Source organism: Setaria italica, chromosome VII (genome assembly GCF_000263155.2).
Source record: "Setaria italica strain Yugu1 chromosome VII, Setaria_italica_v2.0, whole genome shotgun sequence".
Classification (NCBI taxonomy): Eukaryota; Viridiplantae; Streptophyta; class Magnoliopsida; order Poales; family Poaceae; genus Setaria; species Setaria italica.
This window is the reverse complement of record NC_028456.1, coordinates 24,789,125-24,811,666: the sequence shown is the minus strand read 5'-3', so window position 1 is coordinate 24,811,666 and position 22,542 is coordinate 24,789,125. Positions and strand designations below refer to the sequence as shown.

The 22,542-nt window shown below is 47.5% G+C and overlaps 3 protein-coding genes across 5 annotated transcripts; 2 read left to right on the top strand and 1 right to left on the bottom strand.

Annotated features, from left to right (window-relative positions):
- The first annotated feature begins 1,023 nt into the window (after positions 1–1,023).
- On the top strand, positions 1,024–5,589 carry LOC101780346 (importin subunit beta-1). 3 transcript variants are annotated; one of them, XM_012847924.2, is made up of 4 exons: positions 1,024–1,198; positions 2,243–2,353; positions 2,633–5,064; positions 5,150–5,564. In XM_012847924.2, the coding sequence occupies exons 3-4, from the start codon at positions 2,654–2,656 to the stop codon at positions 5,343–5,345; spliced, it is 2,607 nt and encodes an 868-aa protein (XP_012703378.1). In that variant the 5' UTR covers positions 1,024–1,198; positions 2,243–2,353; positions 2,633–2,653; the 3' UTR covers positions 5,346–5,564. The 3 variants fall into 3 exon arrangements, with proteins under 3 accessions (XP_012703378.1, XP_012703379.1, XP_004976214.1); XM_012847925.2 differs by lacking the exon at positions 2,243–2,353 and having other exon boundaries at positions 2,638–5,064; XM_004976157.3 differs by lacking the exon at positions 2,243–2,353 and having other exon boundaries at positions 1,025–1,198; positions 5,150–5,589.
- Positions 5,590–10,292: 4,703 nt separating this feature from the next.
- LOC101779935 lies at positions 10,293–14,381 on the bottom strand. Its single transcript, XM_004976156.4, has 7 exons — positions 14,199–14,381; positions 12,076–12,110; positions 11,967–12,003; positions 11,521–11,815; positions 11,260–11,409; positions 10,908–11,069; positions 10,293–10,759 (listed from the first exon to the last, which is right to left on the bottom strand). Exons 2-7 carry the CDS (start codon positions 12,101–12,103, stop codon positions 10,643–10,645), a joined length of 789 nt encoding a protein of 262 aa, XP_004976213.1. The 5' UTR covers positions 12,104–12,110; positions 14,199–14,381; the 3' UTR covers positions 10,293–10,642.
- A 2,046-nt stretch (positions 14,382–16,427) lies between these two features.
- Positions 16,428–17,244, top strand: LOC111257831. Its single transcript, XM_022827964.1, has 2 exons — positions 16,428–16,539; positions 16,654–17,244. The coding sequence occupies exons 1-2, from the start codon at positions 16,479–16,481 to the stop codon at positions 17,184–17,186; spliced, it is 594 nt and encodes a 197-aa protein (XP_022683699.1). The 5' UTR covers positions 16,428–16,478; the 3' UTR covers positions 17,187–17,244.
- Positions 17,245–22,542: the final 5,298 nt, after the last annotated feature.

Below are 22,542 nucleotides of genomic sequence, written 5' to 3'. Positions count from 1 at the left end.
TCACTCTTCGTGCTGCATCATCCAATCCCCTACTCTTGCATTGTCTTCACTCGTGGTGACTCCAAATTCCAATCCAGTCAAATTTCCATAAAAAATATACATTCCTTCCTTTCAAAAAAAAAGTCACGCAATTATTTTTAAACATGCCACGTAAGAGCATCTCCAGCAAATTTTCAATAATTTTTTCCATAGTAACTAGTTGATTGGGATATCCCGATATCTCATTCCTTGTTTTTGTGAGAGTTACTTTTGCAGTTTCCCAATAATTTTATCCCAATCAAACTACTGTACTAGGAGAGTCACAATCCCATCTTTATTTTGGGAGAGTTTTGGATGAATTATTGGTTTACCCCAATAATTATTGGAAAAAATGGAAGGTAAAGAAATTTATTGGAGCACTATTCTTTTTACAAACACTCCGTAGTTGGAATGAGAAATGGAGGCTACTGAAGATGTAAGCATATAAGCATGTGGCCGGACTAGGTGCTCATAATTTTTATTTTTTTCATAAATTTATGATATTCTTTTAATAATAGGGATGTGCTCGTCAATAATGTGAGGTTTGCTGTGAATCCGCTAATGTTAAGATCTATCAGCTTAGTTTTTTTTTAAATTGTTCAAAAGGATAAAGTTTGTGTGATTCTACATATGTACGTTGCTTGCATATATGGTGTGTTATGGAGAAAAAAAAGTTGAACTTAAAAATATAAGAAAATGGACAAATTTTATTAGGTGTAAATTTTTGGAATAGTTAGGAGAGTTAAACTAGCCAGAAAGTTATATGGAGGTTAATTAGATCATAGAAACATTTTTCTAAGAAAATTTGGTCGGAAGACATTTTGCTACTCGCAGTGATTATGGTCGTGTGTCTTTCTCTACTGTTTTCCGACTTCCTCTTAAAAACGCGCATTGCGTTGCGTGTTTTCAAAATCCCATAATTTCTTCCCAAAAAAATCCCTTCCGATAGAATCACACAGAACAAGTAACAGATGGGGAATTTTCTTTTCTCAAAAATAAAATTTGCCCGCCCGCCCGCAGCCGCAGGCCTCCCGCCCGCAGGCCACCTTCCCTCCTAAACCCTAGCCGCCTCTCCCCTGCCCTCCCCTCCCCGCTCCTCTGTTCTTCGCGCCCCCGGCGACGCCGTCCGTATCGGCGTGCAGCGGGGATTCGTCCAGGCCTGGATTGATTTCCCTGTGCGGTAAGGAACACTAACCCTCCTTCTACATTTTTTGCTCGGATGAATCGCTCGTTTCGGTCCGCGGGATCGTCGCTTCGATGTGGCCTCTCGAACCCGGTTGTTTGTTTCTCTCGAATCCGTCCAGTTCGTCCCTGGGATTTACTTGCTTGCCAAGTGAGTCCTGCGCTAGTGGCGGTTTACTTTTTCTCCGATTTTTTTTAATTTTTATTCGGGGATTTAATACCTGAATCTCCCTCGCCAGGTTAAGCCCGGCCCTTTCACGGTAGGCATCCCCCCCTCTGAGTTGTATGAAGTTCATATCAGGACTTGGTAGATGAATATGTTCACCAAGTATTTGATAGATTAATATGTTTGAGTCCTTGAACTGAGGAACTAATCCAAACGTTTCCATATAAAATGTTTCTGTTGTTGGCTTGTTGCAATAGACATTGGCAGTTAATGTAGTTCATGTATCCATCTATTTGTCTCTTCAGTGACTCAGTGTGACGCTCCTTGTCTGATATGCCTTAACCGCTCATCATATGCCATGTTTGCCTGGTTTATCCTGTGAATTTTAACTGAGGCACAGCTTGTATGCTTAGTGAGGGTCTTTAGTATATTAGTCTAAACTCTGGTCATCTCCTTTGTTACTGTTGCCAGCCTTTAGTCGCACTCATGATCATGTTGTGTTTAAGGTGGATCAGTGTATTCACACAATGTAGTTATGGGTCTTTGTTCTCTGTTGACTGATATAAATAAATTAATTTGCGTAGGATGCTGATACTGTTAGGGTGATCTGTTCACCCCATAATATACTTGTTCTTTTGTTTAGCTCCGTTCCACGGTGCTCCTCTTTTTATTTGGGCGTACAATATGTAGGCTATTGCTTCTCTTTCATGTTTTCTGCTCGTTAATCTGCAGTTGTGTCATGAATATTGTTGCCGTGTAGTTTCTTCATCATGCATAGACCATAGGCAGTGATGCTCCATAGTGTTCCTTTTCTGTTATTAGGTTGAAATGCTTATGGCATCACTCACTTTTTCATGTTTCTAATCATGCTAGCAGAGTTGTATATCATGAATAACTGCTTGGAGGATGTTTGCCCTGCTTTAGCTTTGTCTGGTTGCCCAGATGCATTGGATGAATTAGTTCTTTAACTGATATCTTGGATTGCTGGTGAGGCTAAGCAATTTTTACACAAGGTTTATGTTGATTGCATTATGAGTATGGGCTTTAATAGCGCCTCAAAATTTGATATCTCACAATCATATTACGCCTTTGGTAAATGACTTGTTTGGCTAATATCTGTGGTGCTAACAATGTTGTCGTAATGCAAAAGCAAATCTAGATTTAGCTGTCTCAGTGACCCACTGGTCCTTAGTAATCTGGACTATTGATGTATTCTGTTGTTTGTTGATTTTCTGTGTCTGACAGAATCTGTTCCTTTTGATGTAGGATAGGGCATTTGCTACAGCCATGGATATAACTCAGATTCTGCTAGCTGCTCAATCTCCGGATGCTAATCTTCGAACAGTAGCAGAAAGCAATCTCAAGCAGTTCCAGGAGCAGAATCTTCCTAACTTCCTCCTCTCCTTATCAGTAGAGCTCTCTAATGATGAAAAACCCCCAGAGTCTAGAAGGCTTGCTGGTATTATCCTTAAGAATTCTTTGGATGCAAAGGATTCTGCAAAAAAGGAGCTACTGACTCAGCAATGGGTCAGCATGGATCCATCTATCAAATTGAAGATCAAGGAGTCGTTGCTGGTAACACTAGGATCTTCGGTGCATGATGCAAGACATACCACATCACAAGTCATCGCCAAAGTTGCGTCAGTTGAGATACCACGTCGAGAATGGCAAGACCTCATTGCCAAATTACTGGGGAACATGACATCACCGTCTGCATATGCTCCTTTGAAGCAAGCAACTCTAGAGGCACTGGGGTATGTATGCGAGGAGATTTCTCCGCAGCACTTGGAGCAGGATCAAGTGAATGCTGTTCTGACAGCTGTGGTCCAGGGAATGAACCAGACAGAGCTCAGCTTTGAAGTCCGTCATGCTGCAGTTAAAGCCCTTTATAATGCTCTTGACTTTGCTGAGAGTAACTTTGCAAATGAAATGGAGAGGAATTATATAATGAAGGTGGTTTGTGATACTGGTGTGTCTAAAGAAGTGGAGATCAGACAGGCGGCATTTGAATGCCTTGTTGCAATTGCATCCATATATTATTCGCACCTAGATCCTTATATGCAGACCATATTCAATCTGACAGCTAATGCAGTGAAAGGAGATGAGGAATCGGTTGCACTTCAAGCTGTTGAGTTCTGGAGTGCTATTTGTGATGAAGAGATTGCACTCCAAGATGAATACGAGGGATCTGATGATGGCAACTCTACTGTGCATTTCCACTTTATAGAAAAGGCCCTCCCTTCACTTGTTCCTATGTTGCTAGAAACTCTATTGAAGCAAGAGGAAGATCAAGATCAAGATGATAATGTATGGAATATTTCTATGAGTGGTGGGACGTGCCTTGGACTCATTGCTAGAACTGTTGGTGATGCAATCGTCCCTCTTGTGATGCCGTTTGTTGAGGCCAACATCACGAAGCCTGATTGGCATTGTCGTGAGGCAGCTACCTTTGCATTTGGTTCTATCCTTGAAGGCCCCTCTGTTGAAAAGCTTGTTCCGCTGGTCCAGGCTGGTCTTGATTTCTTGCTCAACACAATGAATGATTCAAATAGCCAGGTAAAAGATACTACTGCTTGGACTCTTGGGAGGGTATTCGAGCTCTTGCATTCCCCAGCTGGTGCAAACCCAATCATAAATAATTCAAACCTTCCTCGAATCATGGCTGTGTTGCTTGAGAGTAGTAAAGATGTTCCAAATGTGGCTGAGAAAGTCTGTGGAGCTATTTATTTTCTGGCCCAAGGTTATGAAGATGTAGAATCCATGTCTTCTGTGCTCACACCTTATCTGCCTAATGTCATTGCTGCTCTTCTTTCTGCTGCGGATCGTGCTGATACCACCCATTTCAGGCTTCGTGCTTCTGCTTATGAAGCACTGAATGAGATCGTGAGAGTTAGCAACATACCTGAAACTTCAGGCATTATAGGCCAGTTATTGCAGGAGATCATGAGAAGATTAGACCTTACATTTGATCTCCAGATACTCTCTTCTGGTGACAAAGAGAAGCAAAGCGATCTGCAGGCTTTGCTGTGTGGTGTACTGCAGGTCATCATCCAGAAACTGAGCAGCACAGATTCAAAGTCCATAATCACCCAGACTGCTGACCAGCTGATGCTTTTGTTTCTGCGTGTCTTTGCCTGCCACAGTTCTACGGTGCATGAAGAAGCAATGCTTGCAATTGGTGCTCTTGCATATGCTACTGGTTCAGATTTTCTGAAATACATGCCTCAGTTCTTCACATACCTGGAAGCTGGCTTGCATAATTATGAAGAGTACCAAGTGTGCTCCATCTCTGTAGGGGCGTTGGGTGATATTTGTCGTGCCTTGGAAGATAAAATTCTGCCCTTCTGTGATAGAATTATGACTGTTCTTCTCAAGGACCTATCAAACTCTATGCTCAATCGGTCTGTGAAGCCTTTGATTTTCTCATGCTTTGGAGACATTGCTCTTGCTATTGGTGAGAATTTTGAGAAATACCTGCCATATTCTATGCCGATGCTTCAGGGAGCTGCGGAACTCCTTGGTACTCTTGATCAGAGTGATGATGACATGGTTGATTATGGCAACCAGCTCAGACGGGGCATTTTTGAGGCATACTCTGGTATACTCCAGGGTATCAAGGGCCCAAAAGCTCAGCTGATGATTCCATACGCAGCCCATCTACTGCAGTTTACCGAAGCTGTCTTCAAAGATAGGAGCAGGTGTACTTCATTTACATTTCAGTATCTGTTATATTATTGTTTGTTACCCATTTACTTACAGTTTTATGTATAACAATGCCATCAGGGATGAGAGTGTGACAAAGGCTGCAGTTGCTGTCCTTGGGGATCTTGCGGACACACTTGGCGCAAGTTCGAAGGATATGTTCCAGACCAACCTCTTCCATGTTGAGTTCTTGAGGGAGTGCATCGACTCAGACGATGAAGTTCGGGAGACTGCATCTTGGGCCCAGGGGATGATAAACCAAGTGGTGGTCTCGTAATGTGAGATAGTTTCATCTTGTTGGTTAGAGGTTTTTGTGGCTGTGCCAAGTCCATTTGCCAATATATATGTAGTGCCAGTCTTAGGATCCTTGTAGGCATCTGTGCATTGTTGTCGATCTTTCGAGCTGTCGTGACTCACATTAGACCTGTTGGATTCTGTCTGTCGGTGTCTTGAACAGCAAAACTTCTTTCATTTGTCTTATTGCTGGTATTATTCAGTGCTGCTGATGACGCTTCCTTTTCCATGCCTAGCAGATCAATTTTTGAGAAAATGTATCTGCTGATGACAAGAACATTGCACGGCAAACACGTGTAGCTGGATATATTATCCCAAAATTTGATCTGCTGAACATACTTTGCTACAGTTTCGTGTCAGCATACTGTGCTTTGCTCCTCTGGTCGGGAGAACCAGGAGCAGTGTGAGCAGCTAGTTAATTACTCCCTCCATCTACTAATCATTTTGGCTTTTCTAGGTATATACCTTTTGCTACATATCTAGATATAATATATATCTAGGTGCATAGCAAAAGCTATGTATGTAGAAAAGATGAAACGAATAGTAATTTAGGACGAATGGACTAGTTGCTATCAGTTGCTCAAGTTTTGAAATCTTGAACTTGAAGTACTACACATTTAATTTGTTTGATAGCCCCCTGATTTGCTATATTGGACACTTATATTTGTGTGAAAGAATAATTGAACGAAGCGCACACAAAATTGAAAGAATGCTACACTTAAGAATGAACTGGAACTAAAAGGGACTTTGGCTTTTGTCAAGTTCTTGCCGGCTTCCACCATCATGCGCGCGCGCTTGGATGATGAATTTCAGATCGGTGACTTCGTTGGCGGCCTCTAGGCCCAGTAGGCCAGTACACATTAGAAGGCGTCAAGACTAGCAAGTCCAAGCTAACTTCTGGAAGCCTTCGCGTTTATTTGGATCTGCTGCTGTCTTCTCAACATGGATGTTGTACTTCCTGAATGATGCTTGATCAGGCGTCTTCAGCTTCCAGCTGAGTTTCAGACTCGTACGTTTAGTTGTGTGTTACGTAAGTTAGAACTTGTTGGACCGTGAGATGTGCTCACCTTCAGTTACCCATGATCCTGCTGGAGGGAACTTTGTGTTTGCATCTGAATTTTGAATACGGTTATGATTCATCTGCATTTGCTTCCGAGTCCGGGTCATCATCTACACAAAATCGCTTTTGGCAGTATCAGTCCGACCCGTTTTCATACTACGTAACCCAGGGGATATACACATCAAAGTCGTGCGATCAAATCATAGTCACTCTCACGCCCAATTACTTTGTTGCGCGCAAATTCCGCCCTCTCTCGCGTCGTTGCCGTCGTGGAGGCGGACATGGAACCCGACTTGGAAACAGGGTTGTCGACGTCGCACGCTCCCGCCGCCGCCGCCGCCGCCGCGGTCAAACCCGAGGCCGTTATCGCGTGCACCTTCGTGGCAGCGGTCCTGATCACCGGGGCTTTCATTGCCTTCTACCCGCAGGACACCCTGCTCCCCACTTTCTCCGTGGGCGTCGCCGGCGTCGAGGGGCTCGACGGCGGCGGGCCGGGCCCGGCGGCCACCGTCAACGCGACGTTCGACCTCGCGCTGCACGGCGCCACCCGCCGCCGCCTGTTCCAGACGCTCGGCGTCTGCAACGAACGCGGGACGGTGGCGGTCTCCTACGCGGGCGCGGTGCTCGCCTGGGGCCGCGTGCCCAGGTTCTGCGTGCCCGCGCAGGGGCAGGAGCGCGTGAGCATGGTCGCGCTCGGCGGCGACGTCGAGCTCTCCGACGAGCTGCGCGGCCGCCTGGCCTCCGAGCGGCTGTCGCGGACGGCGGAGCTGGACGTGGACATCATGCTGGATCGGCAGAGGTATCTGTCGTGCCGGGTCAAGCTGGATGAGCCGTCGCACCAGCCGTCACCGTGCAAGGTGTTTATACTGGATTGGATCAATAATGTTATATGACTAACTGCCATTGTTTGGGAGGCGCTTTCTTCGAGTGAGAACAGCAAAAAAAATTTAGAAAACGTTATTATTATTGAGTTATGTTGCAACTTGCACGTATAAGTTCCTCTTGTCCCTCGAGAGTCGAGACCACATTGATTCCTTTGTAAATTTATGTTTTGCATACATTATCAAGACTCAAGAAGTAACTAGAGGTTGTTTGTCGCTTAGTTCACCTTTCTCCATGAAAGTTTCTGTGTGTTGAACTGAGATGTCTTGGTGGACGTAATGCAGGGCCTGTTTGGCTCCCCGGATCTGATCCCTCTCACGTCGGATGTTTGATACTAATTAGAAGTATTAAATATAAATTAATTACAAAACTAATTGTATAGATTGAGGCTAATTCACGAGACGAATCTATTAAGCCTAATTAGTCCATGATTTGACAATATGGTGCTACAGTAACCGTTTGCTAATGATGCATTAATTAGGTTTAATAGATTCGTCTCGCAAATTAGCCTAGGACTTCTGCAGTTAGTTTTATAATTAGCTCAAGTTTAATTCTCCGAATTGGCATCCGAACATTCGATGTGACAAGGGCTAAACTTTAGCCCCTAGTATCCAAACAGTCCCTAAATAAACTATAGTAGCCGAGACCCTTATTTCCATGTTTGAGGCACGTGGGAGCTTTTACTTTAAAGAGGAGTGTTGAAGTGTATATAAATTGCTTAATTTTTCTCATTGTAGAGGTATGTAAGTTGAACATGTTGGCATATAGAACTTAACTAGCAAATATGCCCGTGCGTTGCAATAGGAGAAAATTATAAAATTTAAAATAAGCTGCTTAAGTAACTATATACTTGTGTCAATACCATTACTACACCGTGTACCCTTCATTTAGCGCTAGATTTTAATTGATACTATAGAAAAGATGATATACAAATAATGCTAGTTGCAGGCTTGCATCTATGGAATAGTACTAAAAATATTGAGAAAGATAGGATCCTTTTAATGTTTCACGTAATAGATATGGTCGGCAGTTCATTTTATATAAACACTGCTACGTAAAACTACAATCCTTATCCTCCCTTCCATTGGACCACAAGTTCATCCGGTAAGAGCTTCCTTCTAGTCAACGCTCTTGCCTTGCTTGTGTCGCTCCAATAGCGAGCACCATCGCGAGCGGTGGCGGCGAGCAAGGTGCTGGTCAGCCGAGGACAAACCGATGGAGCCCGCGGGGTGTCCCCTGCCTAGTGCTACAGGCGTGCCCCTCGCCTCGCCTCCCTTCCATCATGTTGACCAACGCATGAGGACCAGAGGGGGCACGCCGTGTAGGTGAGGTGGAGCTAGTCAAGGGTCTCGGTGTGGATGCCCGTGGCAGCGTGCTGGATGAGCGCAGGAGGCAGGGAGGCCAAGTTGTTGAAGGGCGTTAGCGCGAGTTGCAATCCATGCCGGAGTTTGGTGCTCGTTTTGGTACGCACATAGGGCTCCGGGTGCGCTCGCGGACGCTTCGGCATGGAGGTCAGGGCCTGCGGTGGCTAGGGTGTCGAGCATGCAACCCAGGCGCATGAGTAGGCCCTGAACGGCCACTAAGGGACGTACTCGGACACGATCAAGACAAGGGGCTACGCGGCCAGGGGTGTATCCCACTCAGACTAGTTAGGAGTGCATATGGAAACTACTCGGACTGCACCGAGTAGAACTCTGTAATCGTACCCGACTAGGATTCAAACGTGTAACCCTGCCCCCCCCCCCCCCCGAGTATATAAGGGCGGGCAGGAACCCCCTCAAAGACAACAACTCCAGTTCATCTAAGATCAAATACAACCAACTCACAAGATGTAGGGTATTACGCGATCTAGCAGCCCGAACCTGTCTAAATCGTGTTCCTTACGTCACCATCGACTCCTTGCTTCTCGACGGCCCTTACCGTATAAAAGACCACCTAGGGTACCCCCTAGGCGGGTTGCCGGTCTAAAACACCGACAGCTGGCACGCCAGGTAGGGGAAGTCGTCGAGTTTTTCTGCGCAAGCTCGATGACACCTATCATTATCAAGTCTGTTTTCACCTTTGAGGCAGGCGCAACCTTCGTTTTCGGATCCTGGCTCTGTATCACCGACGACGCTGGATCGTTTCAGCGCCAAATCATCAGCACCCAGGAGAAAGAATCGCTCAATGAAAGCCTTTTTCAGCCAAAAACAGAGTTTTTGTCAGGAAAAACTGAGATTTCAAAGTCAACAAACCCGAGTTCGACTACGCTACGGACTCGACCCCAATTCGGACTAGTTGGTCCCAGTCACTTCCCAAATCGACTTCGACTCCAAAACGGTTCCCATACGGACTCTGCAATGCAGCCGAAGTCCATCAAGGTCTCCTCACTCGAACTCAACTCGAACACGGGAAAGACGACGACGACGACTCTGACTCGGGCTACGTCCCAGATATCCCGCTGTCAGGATCAGCCCAAGGCCTGGTAATAACTTCAACATCGCAAGGCAGATTCGTTCACTGGCCAGGAATGAGACCATCCCTCCTTGCCCGTGACTACGAGTCACGCCTTGTCACTCACATAAACAACCTCCCGTACTAGGAAGGCGTCCCACTCACCTCAAGCCACGAGGAAAGTTCCACAGAAATCGCAACATCAAGCTCTGGAAACTACTACCCAGACAGAGAAGTCTTTGTTATTACTCAAAGGTGTCTAGCCTTTGAGAAAATGTCCAGTCTCAGGAAAATAATAAGTTGGCAGCCTCAGGAAAAAAAAAACTCCCCTTGGCTCAGGGCTCATTTTCAGTTCCCTCCAAAAGTAGTTCCTTTGACTTTCCTGCGTTTTAACTCCAATCCGAAAGGAGGTTGGGGCTCATCCATGTCAGCATCGACTCTTCGAGACACACAAGAAAATTATCAACCAAGTGGACACAAAAATTTTCAAGGGATCACTTCAGACTTCAGAGAACAATGTCCAGAAATGTCCATAGCTGGTTTTTCTCCGACAGATTAGCACCTGAATGTTACTATCATGCTCTTACATGCCCAACTCATTGAGCGTAAACCATTATTTGCTGGGTTAATTTGATATACAAACATGAACTTCGTCCACAGATTTTGCCAGCACTGCCAGTGCCGGTATAGCAGTATGTATGAGTATGACTAATACTTTTTGTTGACCAGGCCTAGTCAGAAAACTTTGAGCACTGCCATTGCTCTCACATGTTACAGCAGCCTGCCTGAGCGAGTGCCTGAACTCAAGGCACTGGTCAGGTACCAGGCGCGGTCAAGACATAACCGTCTTCGGGGTTCAGATCATTAGATCAACAGACCTGCCAAGTAGCAGTCATGTGTGGGCATCAGCTGATCCAGACACTTGCTGTTGCTGTCGAAACCACAACCCAGTCTGCCCCATCTTCAGCTTCACATGCTGTAGGAACCATAACCAGTTCTGCTCTATCTTCACATGCAAGTTCCTTGACTCACCAGGAGGAACACAAAATCACGTCCATGAAAGAGGCTTCCAGCGGTTGAGGACAACTAAGTGCAAAAGGTGCAAAAAGGACGATTACTAAAGAATTGTGTACTACTGCAGTTGGTTGCATTGCTTTCAGAAAATATTACCTTCCAGAAAAAGTTTTTCTTGAATAGCATGCTTAAAAATCCATGCTCATCTGCATCAGCTGAGAAATCATCAACCGCAAATCCTTCTCGGATCCACAATACTCCAGCTACAGCACCTGCTATTGCCACAGTAAAACCCAGTGTCGAGAACTGAGGCCTGGCCTGTAACAATGTTATCGTATAGTTGATTAAATATCTCTTTATAAAAGAATACCGTGTGATTACACAAAATCCAACCATTTCAAAGTTCCACAAATTACCAGCAGTTCAATCCAAAAGGTGATTATGCAATGCATCAAAAGTAAATTATTGAATAAAAACAAATATGCCATGCAAGGCAAAAGCAACTTACTGAAGACTTCATTCGGCAGAAGTTACTGGCAACTGTAAGAGCTACAGCGGCAAAACCAATGAAGTGCAATCTACCAGATCCTTTCAAGAGATGTGCAAGACCACAGAAAATGATGAAGCCCAAAGTTCCTGCAGCCACACAGAGCAAAGTCTGCAGAGAGAATCAGCACAACTTATATTTGAAAACAAAGCACAAACTTAAAGAATTGGATACTATCGATTAGACTGATTTGAAGAGGGTTGTATTACTAACTATGCTTACTTTTTTGTAGTTAATAAGGCACAGCCACACTAGCCAAACAATGTTGAAGGCCACAGTGACGGGAATCACAATCTTGATGGAGATATTTGGATCAGACCGCAGCCACGAGCCTGCAGATTCCGTGATCTTACTAGCACCCCAGAAAAACCAGCACCAAAGTGCCATCACAGCAACAGAGAGAAAAAACCATGAAGGAAGCCAGTAGGTTAGATCAGTCTCGTTCTCAGCTTGAGCATTCTCAATTAGTGACTCCTCTAAGGGGCCATGCTGCCTTCTAAATCCAGCCAGCCTCCACCTGCCAAGATTTACCATTGTAAAGTCATCCGAATGTTTTGCTAAGTTGTTACACAGACAACACAATGAAAATTGTCATGTCATCAGGAAATGTCATGCATGTAACATGTATCTATGAATATAAGTCAATGTGGCAAAGCGCCATCTCCTACCCAGGTGAGAGGACAACCCAGGCGCTGAGCACAATCCCTGTCATAAAGAGTTCCAGAATTAGTATGCTGCAGTCTTTTAAAAAAATTGTATTAATCTTCTATTATTCACCTAAGACAGAGATGAAGTCGATGTCCATTAGGAGCCTGCATACAGACACAATAGAATTAGAGTAACTTTTTTTTACAGGTAGAAGAACTAATGAAAAAAAGGTTTACAAATGAATCTAAACTACATGGGTCAGTAGATCAACATATATAATTTGTTGCAAACAACAAAAAGCCCAGATGAAAGATAAAGACTGAAAAGACCCATCCAGACTCCACGGACATGTCTATGAAGTAGCAAAATAAGTCAAATGGTCAAGAATATAACACAAAAACTACATACATTTATAGCGTGGTGTCCTGCTGGAATTCAAAGTTGCAAGCTGAAAATAAACCAAACTTTATTGACAAAGCAGGCATCTGTTACATGTGTGGCAAACATGGATTATGACAATCCACTGGATTACATGTTTAGTAAATTGAATACATTCTACTAGCTAGCTGCATCAAAAGAATATGGTGTACTTACATCCAAAAGTTAAAAAGAAGACTAACACAAATAGAAAAAAAATTACAATATTGCTCCACTCAAAAACTCTACGCTTCAAACCCTTTTGGAGAATGATCAGGTAGACAGTGCAGTGAGAAGAACATCCATGATGAGCATGACAAATAACTTTCTCCAATAGTGTGCACGAAAAACTGGGTCCAATAAAGTCAAACTTTCTCAACTTTGACCAAATTTATAGAGAAAAGTATCAATATTTATGGCATCAAATAGGTATATTATAAAAATATATCTCATGATAAATCTAATGGCACTTATTTCATACCATAAATATATGTAGTTTTTATAATATACCTATTTGATGCCATAAGTGCCATTAGATTATGTAGTTTCCTAACCAGGCTTATTTTATAGATGCACTATATCGGACTATCCTATTTTATTCACCTATTCGTGTATGTACTGAAGCTAACTATTTTTTTATTTATGGGGTCATGTGCTGTACTGATTACTGAAGCTACTCTCTCTTTATTTATGGGGCCATGTGCTGTACTGATTACTGAAGCTACTACATTATATTTATGTGGTTGTGCAATGCACGGAACATATTATATTTTGTTCCTGGCATAACTCTTCTCATTTTATATAGTGGAATAGCCAATTGTCACTGAGTTTTCACGCGGATTCAAGTTCATCCCTGAAGTTTACAAAGGTCCATCCAAGACCAGCAAGTTTTTGTATTAAGCTCAATTTGAGTCTGACAAAGAGATCCACATGCGCATGCCTAGTCAGCAGTGGGAGGCCTTACATGATTTAGTATATAATGAAATATCTCATTATTTATGTGGAATAAAACACCTAGGCCATTATGGACAAATCAACATGCATGTATGAACACCTTGCTAGTGCTTATGTTATGTCTGGGTGCTTGACTGTTACGTCATAGTGCAAGACACTTAAGTCTTGAACGTCCATATTAGTTGGTGTTCCTATTCCCATTCCCTGTGTCCTCATCAGGCGGGGTCATGCATACGGCACCCATTCCCATCCCCTGTGTCATTCGTGCCTATGTTCCTGCTTTAGGGTCATGCAACATGTCTGAGAATGTTTAATAAAATCAGATACGCTGCCAGGAACCAAAGCATTACTATTCTAGTGAGATGTATCGGCTACTGGGAACAAAAATTTTTTACTAAGGGTAGAAAAGACTTTTCCATTTATGCAAAGGTCTATCTAAACACCCTCTGCTGACTAGGCATGCACATGTGGATACAAAATGAGCTTATGACGAAATTATTGGCCTATCATTAACAATCAGATGTGTTACCACAGTCGAATTACAATCTACGAACCAATTTGACGATTATAGAGAAACTATCAGCAGAAACTTTACCGAGGTTGTGAGAGCAGAGGAGCGGATTAACACCTCCTCGACCAATCAACCCGACCCCGCCAGCCCCGGTACACCCCGAAATCCCATTCCCCGTGGGACTCTGCTGTGTCACCACCACCATTCCCCGTAGGATTCCGCTGGTGTCGTCACCGCCTCCTTCGTCGGCCACACAGCACCTCTACCAATCACCCGGCCCCGGGGAAACCCGAAACCCTACCCCGTAGGATCCCGCCGGTATAGCCACAATCCTCCTCGGTAGGCACGCAGATATTCCGAAGCGACGTACCTCCCGAAACAGCCGCCGAGGAGGGTGAGAGGCGGCGGAGAGCGCGCCGGGGACGTGGACGGAGACGGGGACGGGGCGGGGGCGGTAGGAGCCGTCGAGGAGCCTCGCCGCCTGCCGCCTGGCGCGACCGCCCCTAACCCCCAGCCCGAAATGCCAAACGGCAAACGCCAAAGCTCCTGGCCCCCTTCGAACCCGTCACTTGTTTGTGGAGTCGTCGGAATAAAAAGAAGGGACCGCAACGTGCCGACGAGATGGATTATGTTGCAGGAAACTGTTTTTTCGAGGACTTGTTTGGCGAAACTGTTTTTTTTAGGACTTGTTGCAGGGAAACTGTTTTGCCTGCCTGCCCGCTTGCATGTCGCGGAAAATCCTTAGCCAAATTTTGTCCCCCAAACCTATGTTCGCGAATTGATTTAGGAATTTCTTCCACGCTTTTTTAGAAAAGGAATCATCCCCGACCCTTGTGACCGCACATAGTTAGTTTCTGCTCGTAGGCTGATCACAAATAAGAAGGAAAATATACGTAAAATGATAGGAGAAAATCAAAAGCCAAGTTCATTTCATCCATTCTTGGTAAAAATATCCAAAACGACCACCTCCAACATCTTACTCGTCAAATAGACAGTCTTCCTTATCTCCTCACACTGTAACATGAATTTATCTCACGCTGTGTCTACATTCTTTATTCAGAATTTTTTAAATGCCACTGGGTAGATTTTGATCTCCGTATTCCTCTGGATTTCAGTGGCTAAGACACTCATTTTTTTGCAATTGATCACGTGATTTGTTTTATTGGGCCATTTTTTTTTTCATTTTCTTTCGTGACGTACCACCGGTACCAGTGGAGATCGGTAGTTCATATGCATGATGCTTGTCTAGTTTTCAGGTGAGGTGACATTCAATTTTACGTATTCGCTTGGTCCCATAAAAAATACAATCCTAAATTTTTTCTCAATGTTTCCGAAGATCGTGTGAGTTTTTCATGCGGTTGCTTCTCCAAAAAGAGTGTGGACAGTCGATCGATTGCTACTCCGTGAATGGCCAAACTCGTATTTCAGTCCCATGTGCCGTAGATTCGTAGAAACCTTGAGACGGCACGCCATATCTTCTCAGAATGCCCAGCAACTTGTTTTGTGTGGAGGTCCATCAATTCTTGGGTAGGTTGTCCAGCGCTCAACCCCGGCAGCTGGACGTCAACACAGGACATGATATCCTGCTTCCATGATCTGGCCGGTGGCACAGCTTCCTCGACTGCGAAAGGCGCTCGCGCGCTCTTTGGCTATCCTTGTGACTTGGACTATATAGTGTGAACGAAATGCTAGGATTTTCAGAGAAACCGCTGTCAAGAATTGTTGCTGAAATCAAGGAGACAGCTCGGGTATGGATTTCAGCAGGAGCGAAGCCATCTGGATTGCAGTGCAAATTTTTGTCACAAGTGTGGTGCCGTTTTTTTTTGGCAGCGCAGATTCAGCACCGCCATAGCTGGGCGTGGCGACAGACGGCTGGCGACCAAGCAACCTCATTGTCTTGGGATTCATTGTATACGCTTCACGTGATGTAACGAGAACAAATTCCACAAGCAGGTACGAAGCTCGAGAATTTCCAAGGCGTGGGGTTTAATTGATCCGTTTTGTGTGCAGCCTGAACGCATCTGAGTTGCACAAAATTGTGCACCTCTAGCCTCGCCCGGGAGGTAAGATTGTCAGACACCTTTTTTTTTTTGCGGGTAATCCATCCAAGAAAAGTTCTGTACAACAAACAAATCGAGCCTTGCTCCCAAATTCCCAATTTTAGCACTATGCAAAAAAAAGATTTCTCATCACATCAAACTTACCGTACGTGCATGGAGTACTGAATGTAGACGAAATCAAAAACTAATTGCACAGTTTTATTCTACTTTGCGAGACGAATCTTTTGAGCCTAATTAATCAATGTTTGGATAATAATTCACAAATGCAAACGAAATGCTACAGTTGCGCATTTATGGCAAAATGCAAATTTTGCCACACCTAAATTCCCAACTAAACAGGCCCTCGGTGTCAAACCATTGCTGATCACAGAGAGTTAGTCCTACTGTCAGCGTCCAGACTTCTTGTCAGTTTGAATCGGTGTCTAATTGGAGTCCTTGTCAGTTCGAATCGGTGTCTAATTGGAGTCCTTTTTCTCCTCGTGGCTTCTCCGTATATAAAAGATTATGATGTACTAAAGAAAATTCTTGGGAGCAAACCTGTTCTGTTGCCTTAAACAAATACAGTTGATCTCGTCGTCTGAACTATAAGCATGGACAAACAAGCTGGAGATCCCGACATACAAAAGATCTTCATATTCGTGTTGGGGTTCGGTATGATTTTGCTTTCTCATATGTCCCCCATCGATCGGCCTCTACATGCTAATTCCACCAATGAATTGCTTTAACCATACTTGTTTTCCGTGCTTGATTGCTTGCTTCTCGCAGCAATCGGTGTAGCCATGACTCTGGTCCCCTTCATCGAAGTCACGTGGGATAGTCCCCGGCACGACTCCTACTCCCTCGCCCTCACCGGAGTCGACGGCCTCGTCCAGCCCGCCAGCTCCGGCGGCGCCCCGTCGCTCTCGCCGGAGTTCAACCTCACCTTGTACGCGGAGAACACCCGGCTGATCGCGGAAAAGTGCTTCAGCCACGGGCGTGTGGCCGTGTCCTACGGCGGCGTCGCGGTGGGAGAAGGGCGCGTGCCGGGCTTCTGCGCCGGGGCGAGGAGCACGGCGGAGGTCGGTGCGGCGGCGCGCGGCGTGGGTGTGCGGCTGCCCGATGGCCAGAGGAGGCGCCTGGAGGCCGAGCTGCGTTGGGGAGCCGCGGAGTTCGACGTGGAAGCCAAGCTGTTTCGTGATCGTGACGACGAGACGCAGAGCCCCGTCCTGCTCTGGTGCAAAGCTGCTTGGCCTCAACTGCCGCCACAACCGCCACGATGTAAAGCATTCACTGATTTCGTGATTGATTTTGGAGTTTAGTTCAAATATTCTAACTTGATCAATATGAGAGGCACAGAGAAAGTTTTTTCATCCATAAAACCCGTTCTCGCAAATGAACAAGTTCTTTGTGCAGGTTGAATGTTTTTCCCCCATTTGCGAATTTCTAGTTCAAATCAGATTTCTTGGCCCAAATCAAGAATTCATTTTTGAAAGTTCAAATCCCAAACCAAAAGTTTGTAGCTGATTGTTTGAGGTTTTGAGCCAATAAGATCTGATTCGATAAAATACGCATGTGTGTTCGTAGAGCCGGTATTTAAGTGTCTGTGCTTGTGCTGTGAATTGAGGTACCATCTCACGCCTTTAAATAATCGTTTAGATTAGACTTCAAAGCAGAGGTAACAAGTGAAAAAGATATCTATTTAGGCATGTCGGTTAGGGCATAAGATCAATTGTTCCAATAATTTTTTTTTGAAACTTTTGCAATAAAAAAATTAGGTGCATGCATTTGCACAGTGATGAATCAATTTGTGTGCGTGCTGTACTAAAGGGGTCCGCCTGGTGTACCACTACCATCTGGCCTGACGCCGTCAGACTCGTCAGACTCATCTTGCACGGGTACGGGCGCGCCACCCCCTCACCCTTGTCCAGCGCCGCCGTGCAAGATAACAGCCTCCTGTGCTTCGTCGAGATAACGCGAACCTCCACGTGCACCGCGCCGTCCGCGCGCTTCTCGGCGGCCATGAGCTCGGCGAGCGCCCTGGGCACCCCGACACCCCCGCTCGCCGCGACGATGGCCAGGGTGGCGACGCCCTTCGGCGGCACGCACAGCTCCTCCACGCCGCCGGCGGCGAGAGGGACGCCCCCGTACAGGACCACCGCTTCGCCGCCCACGCAGACCTCGGACGTGCTGCCCAGGTTGTCGACGCCCATGGTGAGGTTGAACGCCCGCGGGGCGCGGTCTCCGAGCCCGGAGAAGCCATCGACGATGACGGAGAACACCGGCAGCCGGGAAGTCAGCATCACGAAGATCCCCCAGGCGAGCACGCCGACGAGGTGCAGGGCTAGGCACGCGAGGACGGGCAAGGCAATCAATGCAGCAATGGCAGTCGCCGTGCTCGTAGGCTCCTTGTCCCGGTGCGACGGAAGTTCCTCGTCGCTCCGGCCGCTCAGGAGCTGTGCGTCCATGGTTGCGATTGATGTGCACGCGCGCGGCTATACTCCTAGCAATTGACGTGTCATGGCAGTATGGCACACGTAAATAAAAGTTAACCGATCTTGGGTTTGCGTCCGTCCTTGATTCGGGAAGAAGAGCTCGAGGAGTTGAAGTCGAGGCGTGTAGCTATGGGAGAGACCGCCACCGTCCCGTGTTCGTTGCAGATGCCGAGCGTCCGAAACAGGCGGTGGCGGGTGACGCCGTGCAGCGTGAGGTCGAACGTCGCGTTGACGGTGGCCGCCGGGCCCGGGCCGCCGCCGCCGCCGCCGCCGTCGAGCCTCTCGACGCCGGCGATGTCGACGCCAATGGAGAAAGTGGGGAGCAGGGTGTCCTGCCAAAAGCGATTTTGTTTACATGATGACCCGGGCTCGGAAGCAAAGCAAATGCAGATGGATCATCACCGTACCACGTATCAGTAGGCCACATAATAAGTGTTCAAAAGACAGATGCAAACACAGTTCCATATTTTACAATTAATTGTTTCGGTAGCGCTTTCGTTGCCAACTTGTGTACGGTGTAACTTCTAATTTGAAATCGGAAAAGAAAAAGGGAGCACAGAGAGAACACATTACATGCATATGCTTCCACTTCCACCTAGACCTGGGAATGGATCGAAGTCCATATCCAAATAAAAGGAATCCAAGGAATATCCAAGTATTAGTAGTCCACGTCCACTCTAGTCCAATTTAAACTGAAAAAAAAATCCAATCCAATCCATCCACTCGGTCAAAAGTCCAAGCTCCATTGGATGATCCAATTAGCGAGCATTAGGAAACTTCCACACCTGTGATGCGACGGCCAGGCAGTTTCGCTCTTCGTGCGGGGTCGCGACATCTGCGGACTGCGGCACAGGTGCTCGCGCTCCACGAGGAGGCCATCCTCGTCCCCTGTCGTCGGTGCTGGCGCCCGACGCCGCGAATAGCAGGAAGCTCGCGGGACGCCGACGACCTCGTGAACTCGATTCAAATGGAAACTGCGGAGGATGCAGATCTTCAGATCGAGGATGCAGACTTCAATCGACTGATCGAGGCTGCCGAGCAGGAGGGTGAGCCGGTGAGGACGCCGGCGATCTCACTTGCTTCAGGGTGCGCCGGTTGACTACGAAACCGCGCACTGCATCAATGGCAGTTTCCCTGTCTGCCGTGCCAGATAGGAGAGAAATCCAACAGGATTTGGATTGTCCTGTTTTTTTGTCCAACTAAATCCAATACTATTTGGATCTAAAGCAAATGGATGTCCACATCCAACTAGGTCCAAATCCAGTGAAAAATCCAATTGGATATTGGATTATGCCAAATCCATTCCCAGGTCTAGTTCCACCTATGTATCTGCTAGCTACACTGCATGTCTGCATCTATAGTGATGCCAAGATGCACTCAAAAAAGGGAGTCGTATTTATAGTGAGAAAGCAGGTGTTCATGATGCCGTCAGACTCGTCCATGAGAACCAGCCGCTCGCAGGGCGGTGGCGTTGGGGCTGCCCCTCCCTCTCCTCCAAGATCCAGATTCGCCGTGCACATCAGAGAGGTGCCGTTGAGCGAGAGGACGCGGACCTCCAACCCCACCACGCCACCGGCGCGCTCCAACTCCCCGGCCATCGCCGCGGCCAGTTCATCCGGCAGGCCGACGCCTCCGCTCGCCGCGCGGATGGCCAACTCCCGGCGCTATAAGGCGGCACGCGGAGCTCCTCCACGACGCCGGTCGCGAGCGGGACGCCCCCGTACAGGACCACGGCGGCGCCGCCGCCCACCCGGAAGTTGTACTTGCCGCCGAGGTTGCCGACGGCCACGGTGAGGTTGAACGCCCGAGGGACGCCGGCGTCGTCGAGGCCGGAGCATCCGCCCACGGCCGCGAATACCTTGGGCCGGCGCGAAGGGGTCGGTGGCGTCGGTGTACACCTGATAGAGGAGCGCGGCAACCGTCAGGGCGCTCAGCGCCACGAAGGACACGAGCGTCAAACCACCGGCTATTATTTGGAGGACAGCGGTGTACGACGTGCTGGGGCGCCGCCGCCGCGGCAAAGGTTGCTTGTCGTCTCTCGCGGTGCCGGGTAGGAGCTTTTCCTCCATAGCTTCGTTGTCAGTTGATGAATCTGGAACTCCCGTCGTGCTACCGACAGCTGCCAATTGTCATATATGTCTATGCATTGTATTGTAAACCAGCACGTTTTGGCTTTGTATTCGTATCGGCTCCAGTACTGAAGGGATGCACAAAAGGATCGGAACACGCGTAGACCTGTTTTCACTTCTTGCCTCATAAGGAGATCGATAAGAATCTCATACTCATGCCGAGATAGATCCTAGCGAGTCACGCACATACACTTACAAATTGCCAGTAAATTTTTTCGACGCCTCGCATCACGATCTGCAATGCAGCCGGACTTGGAAGCAGGGCCGACAACCGCTGGTGCTCTAGCCGCGCCGTCCCGCTCAAACGCGAGACTATTCTCGTTTGCATCTTCATAGTGGTAGTGCTTGCCATATCGATCGTCGGTGGCTACCTGCTTTCGTCGCTAGATGTTCTCCTCCCCACCTTCTCCATCGAAGTCGCCGGCCTCGACGGGCTCGACGACGGCCGTAAGCCGGCGCCCACCTTCAACGCGACTTTCAACCTCACGCTGCGCGGCGTCAGCGCGCGCCGCCTCATCTGGTCCAACGGGATCTGCCAGGAGCGCGGCACGGTGGCGGTTTCCTTCGCCGGCGCGGTGCTTGCCTGGGGCCGCGTGCCCAGGTTCTGCGTGCCGGTGCACGAGCACAAGGAAGTGAGGATGGTCGCGCGCCGCGGCGGCGTGGCGCTCTCCGGCGAGCTGCGCAACCGCATGGCCTCGGAGCGGCTGTCGCAGGCCGCTGAGCTCGACGTGGACATGATGCTGGATCGGTGGAGGTTCTTGTCCTGCCGGATTAGGCTAGATCACCCGTGCATCGCCGCACCCATCGTCATGCAAGGTGTCTGCGATAACTTCTCTGCAGCTAAAAAAGCAAAACCTAAAACCTAGTAAAAACGTCGTACATTGTTCGCCTTTCGGTGCGTCGGTCCGCCCCGAGCGATCAGCTAGCGCCCCTCCGTTCCTACAAACACGCTCCCGCTAATCTGACCTACACCATTGATCCATTCTACACCCTCCGAGACGTCCCTTCCCTCCTTTGACAATCGCACCTCCTTCTCTGGCCCTCCTATCGAACCCTACGCGCCCTCCCTCATCACGTCACGAAGACTTTAGCCGCTGCCGCACAATAAAAGGGAAGGAACGGCATCCTCACGAGGCCAACATGCTCGTGGAGAATACTGCCCGCTCAACATTTCTAAAGCGATCCGATCTCGAGCGCGGAGGACCCGACAGGAAGGTCGAGCCCCTGCACCAACGGTCTTCACTGCTACTCCACGGCCACGCTACACCGACGCCTGCATCACGCAGGCAAGGGTCGTCATGATGTCGTCATCAAGTTCTACTCCCATTCCAAATGGTGATGCATGTATCGCAACATAGGATCTATGTGTTCTACTAGCATGATTAGAGTTTATGCAGCGTTAATGTTCATGTGTATCTTACATTTGGTACCCAAAGCCGCCTAATCATGCCTAGAACCCTAGATTAGATCTCTTTCAGTGCTAATTGATCATGGTTAGTGCTAATTACCCTCTGTTGATGACAATTAGGAGAGATTAGGGTCAAACTAATGCAAGTTAACCATGTTTTAACCCTAATTGCTCTCGATAATCATGCTTAAGTGGGTCAATTAGCTCCTGGCATGGTGTTTTTTTGTTCACGTGTGGCTCCGGCGGATGCAAATCCTCATGTCTAAGGTGTCTTTTTGGTAAAATCTGATGCAATTTCTCTTGCTCATGTCACTGTACTAGGTTAACTCCACCCCTTTTATCACGAGATTGACGCAAATCCCGAATCCAAGTCGTCGAATCATGAAATCATGGGCACCGGTAGCAAGTAGTACATCAACGAAAGACAACGGCACTTACATGTTTTCCTTGATGATTCGCCGCCTGTGTGCATCCGACTAGGGACCTCCGGCGCACGCGCGCATCGCCGCCGGAGTCTTCACGCTGCGCGCGCCGCCACGGGACTGCTCGACGGAGCTGCGCGTGGCTCCGGCTACACGCGAACTCTGGGGAGAGGACCCGCGGCGGCGCGGGACTCTCATGGACTCCATCGGCCGCCGCTTCTCCG

Coding starts and splice junctions, on each gene's coding strand:
- LOC101779935 (XM_004976156.4), bottom strand. CDS start 12,103: ATGGACATCGACTTCATCTCTGTCTTAG. Junction 12,004..12,075: donor CGACTTCATCTCTGTCTTAG/GTGAATAATAGA, acceptor TCTTTATGACAG/GGATTGTGCTCAGCGCCTGG. Junction 10,760..10,907: donor AGAAAAACTTTTTCTGGAAG/GTAATATTTTCT, acceptor TGGTGAGTCAAG/GAACTTGCATGTGAAGATAG.
- LOC101780346 (XM_004976157.3), top strand. CDS start 2,654: ATGGATATAACTCAGATTCTGCTAGCTGCTCAATCTCCGGATGCTAAT. Junction 5,065..5,149: donor GTCTTCAAAGATAGGAGCAG/GTGTACTTCATT, acceptor CAATGCCATCAG/GGATGAGAGTGTGACAAAGG.
- LOC111257831 (XM_022827964.1), top strand. CDS start 16,479: ATGGACAAACAAGCTGGAGATCCCGACATACAAAAGATCTTCATATTC. Junction 16,540..16,653: donor CATATTCGTGTTGGGGTTCG/GTATGATTTTGC, acceptor TGCTTCTCGCAG/CAATCGGTGTAGCCATGACT.